The sequence below is a fragment of the Doryrhamphus excisus genome, chromosome 23 (genome assembly GCF_030265055.1).
Source record: "Doryrhamphus excisus isolate RoL2022-K1 chromosome 23, RoL_Dexc_1.0, whole genome shotgun sequence".
NCBI classification, from domain to species: domain Eukaryota; kingdom Metazoa; phylum Chordata; class Actinopteri; order Syngnathiformes; family Syngnathidae; genus Doryrhamphus; species Doryrhamphus excisus.
In genome coordinates, this window is record NC_080488.1 from 12,751,698 (window position 1) to 12,755,055 (window position 3,358).

General features: G+C 40.6%; 1 protein-coding gene across 1 annotated transcript; it reads left to right on the forward strand.

The window, feature by feature from the left end:
- Window positions 1–457: 457 nt before the first annotated feature.
- Window positions 458–2,824, forward strand: dcps (decapping enzyme, scavenger). Its single transcript, XM_058063005.1, has 6 exons — window positions 458–775; window positions 1,115–1,265; window positions 1,325–1,470; window positions 1,531–1,644; window positions 1,879–1,989; window positions 2,072–2,824. Exons 1-6 carry the CDS (start codon window positions 578–580, stop codon window positions 2,336–2,338), a joined length of 987 nt encoding a protein of 328 aa, XP_057918988.1. The 5' UTR covers window positions 458–577; the 3' UTR covers window positions 2,339–2,824.
- Window positions 2,825–3,358: the final 534 nt, after the last annotated feature.

Consider the following 3,358-nt stretch of genomic DNA (forward strand, 5'->3'; position numbering starts at 1 on the left):
AGGCTCACAACAGTGTATGATAGCTCTGAGCTGAGTGTACAATTGAGTATACATTTATACGCTGTACGTACACTTTGATGAAATAGATGAATGTTATTTACTGAACACAATTAATTTATATGTGTAAAAATCGATTGTGCTGCAGATAGGACCTATGTCCATTTAAAAAAAACATGAGCAGTAGCATGAAAGTTACTTTTTCCTTCTTTATTTTACTTTTTTACTTTACTTTTATTTTACAGTGTTACAAACGCTTAACAATCAACATACAACATAATACTTATATGGATAATTGTATGGATAATCTATAGCCTTAATCGTCATCTGTCTGGCTGAATTCAACTCATCACCCAGAGAAACAAACGAGCTCTAAGCAGTGATCCGTGGACATGCTACGTTTCTGGATTCTGCTGACTATCATGGCGGCCAAACCGGCACAGGGCATACTCCGGAAGTGGATGTCAAAACGTGATCCACTCAAGTCTAATGTCCTTGGTTGTGAGTACAGCGTGAGCAGTCTCTCTCGTTTAACAATCTCTGGACACTTGCTCTGGACGGTGAGAAAGTGGCGTCAAATATGGCGGATGTTTCAGCGAAACGCCAACGAGATCCCGAGGCAACAAAAGAATTATCTCATCAAACCAAGACGGTGAAGACGGACTGTGAAAATGGTCGGGGGGAGAGTGAAAACGAAACAAATCTTCTGTCTGGTTTTCAAACCACCATCGTGTTGAGTGATTCTGCCAGGGAGAAAAATATCTTCGTCCACGGAAAGGTAGAACATGTGTACGCTTTATTTAAAAAATAGAATGTATTGCTAATTCCTAACCTCTTAACTCTACGTATATGAAGACCAATTGAGGTTTTAATTCTCATTCAAACGACTGTGAGTAGTTTTAGCTTTGAATGTGGACTTCCGGTATGGCATTTCAAAGTACTAGTCTGTCACCCGATTGAAACAATTGAGTAATAATCCAGTCCTGTTAAATTGATAAATTATTATTTTAACTGATATCAATGTTTAAACTCGAACGGTGTAATTAGATATGTCTATCCATGTAGACATCACTGCGTTCTTAACATGTGGTGTCTGGGTTGCCCACATAAACAACAGCTCGCCGATCAGAACGCCGTGGTCATCCTGGAGAAGACTCCCATCAGGGAAGACGCCCTGGCTGACATCTTCACCGCTTCCACTCTGAAGTTAGAAATGAGGAATGACATCTACAGCACCTATCGTCTCCAGGCTCCACCACACCTCAATGGTACGACGAGACAAATGACTTGTCAAGAGGAAAGATGGATGACTTGTTTGTGATTTCAGAGATCAAGGCGACCCTGGTGTGTCCAGCTACTGAGAAGCATGTCAATAAATACCAGCGTCAGGAGAGTTTCCTGGTTGAGGAGACGGCAGAGGACTACCAGTCCATCACTCTGCCTTACATCCAGAAGCAGAGTTTTAGCGTGCAGGTCTGTATCTGTTTCAGCGCTTTATGTTGTATGAAGGTTTTTAACATCTTCACTCCTTAGTGGGTATACAACATATTGGACAAGAAGGCAGAGTCCGAGCGGATAATGTTTGAAGATCCAGACCCAGAGCTTGGTTTTGTGCTCCTTCCAGATTTCAAATGGGACCAGAAACAGGTCAGATTTTTGCACATGGTATCTCGTGGTCCTCTGAACATCCCAACAGCCTACAGATAACTAAAACTGCCAAATCTGTTTGTGCTAGGCCACCACAAATAAATACATAAATACGGGAAACACTTAGTTTTATGTCCCATTGATGTCACAATGATTAGTAGTAAGAAGTTTACTTGATTACCAGGGGGTGTCCAATACCATGAACTGTGTTTCATAATGCCTGTCCTCTTTCAGCTGGATGATTTGTACTTAATCGCCATCACACATCAGAAAAACATCAAGAGTCTGAGAGACCTGACATCGGAGCACTTACCGCTGCTTCAAAACATCTTCCAGAAAGCAAAGGTGAGGCCACGTCGGCTTTATCCAAGTACTCGAGACCTTATTGTTGTGTTGTGACAGATCTGTTGATTGCGTGTCCCACCAGGAGGCCATTGTCAAGCATTCCAGTCTCCCAGCCAGTAAGCTGAGAGTCTACCTGCACTACCAGCCGTCTTATTACCACCTCCACGTCCACTTCACCAAGCTGGGCTATGAGGCACCAGGCTGCGGGGTGGAGCGTGCACATCTCCTCGCAGATGTCATCCAGAACCTCCAGACTGACCCCAATTATTACAAAACAAGGACTCTCTACTTCCCCCTGCGGGCAGACGATGGGCTCCTCACTCGGTTTAAAGAAGCTGGGAGACTGTAAGGCGCTACAATGTGGTGACTAGCCGGTTTTTGTCCACCCTCCTGATTTGCTTTTTTAATTTGGATGTTTGTCACACTTAAATGTTGCAGATCATCCCAAAATGTTAATGTTAGTCAATGACAACACAACTGAATACAAAATGCTGTTTTTAAATGAAACGTATTATGCAGCCCACTTTCTCTCACTTAAGAGCCAAGTACTTTTTAGCTGCAGACCATTTTTGTATGGAAAGTGTATTTTTTGTGTGACAAGCTGAATCTGTGCATAAATGATTTATGTACTTCTTTTCTACACGTGGATTCTAAACATCAGCTTTCAAAATGAAACAGTCTGACTAATGACTACGTAAAAAAATCTTGTAGTTCTAAATGTTAACTTCCACATGAGGTCTGTGTTAATGTTGACATCCTGTAGTCATCAGAAAAACTGCTGGATGTAGTATTTTTTATGGAACAACAATAAAAACGTTACATGCATGTAACATTATCAATATTTTTGTATTTACTTTAGTGTTTAATTATGATTAAATGTCCATAATTTAAAAAAGTAGAGATACCTGTGCTTCCATAACCTAACACTAGATGTCAGTGTTCTATTGAATGAAGGTTTAACTCAATAATGTCGGTTCCTTCTTCCTACTGTGCGAGAAAATAACCTGTAATAATATAGAAAAATATTTGATTTGAAAGTAATTGTACAAAGAACCTAGTTTCATGGACGTATGTTTTATTGAATTGCTTCTTTTTGTGATCAAAAAGTGAGTTGGGCTTCGCTTTGTAACTACGATGCCTTTAGGTGTTGCTCCGTAAAAGTGATACGTACTTGCTCAAACCTTTATCCATTGACCCTTTAGCAAAAAAACAAAGACAATACTTGCAGTTCTTTGATACACATTTTCAATGTTATAGTTTGATTTCAAGAGTCTTCTTCAAAGGTGTCTTCTTCACAGACGTGCACACATAAACAGCACAGTGCGGTGATGGTTTCTCTCTTCTCCAATATTTCCGAGGCGCTCCTGAA

Bases quoted from the DNA above. Each gene is read 5' to 3' on its own strand.
- dcps (XM_058063005.1), top strand. From the start codon at position 578: ATGGCGGATGTTTCAGCGAAACGCCAACGAGATCCCGAGGCAACAAAA. The intron at 776-1,114 runs GTAGAACATGTG...CATAAACAACAG, and splicing joins ATATCTTCGTCCACGGAAAG to CTCGCCGATCAGAACGCCGT. The intron at 1,990-2,071 runs GTGAGGCCACGT...GTGTCCCACCAG, and splicing joins ACATCTTCCAGAAAGCAAAG to GAGGCCATTGTCAAGCATTC.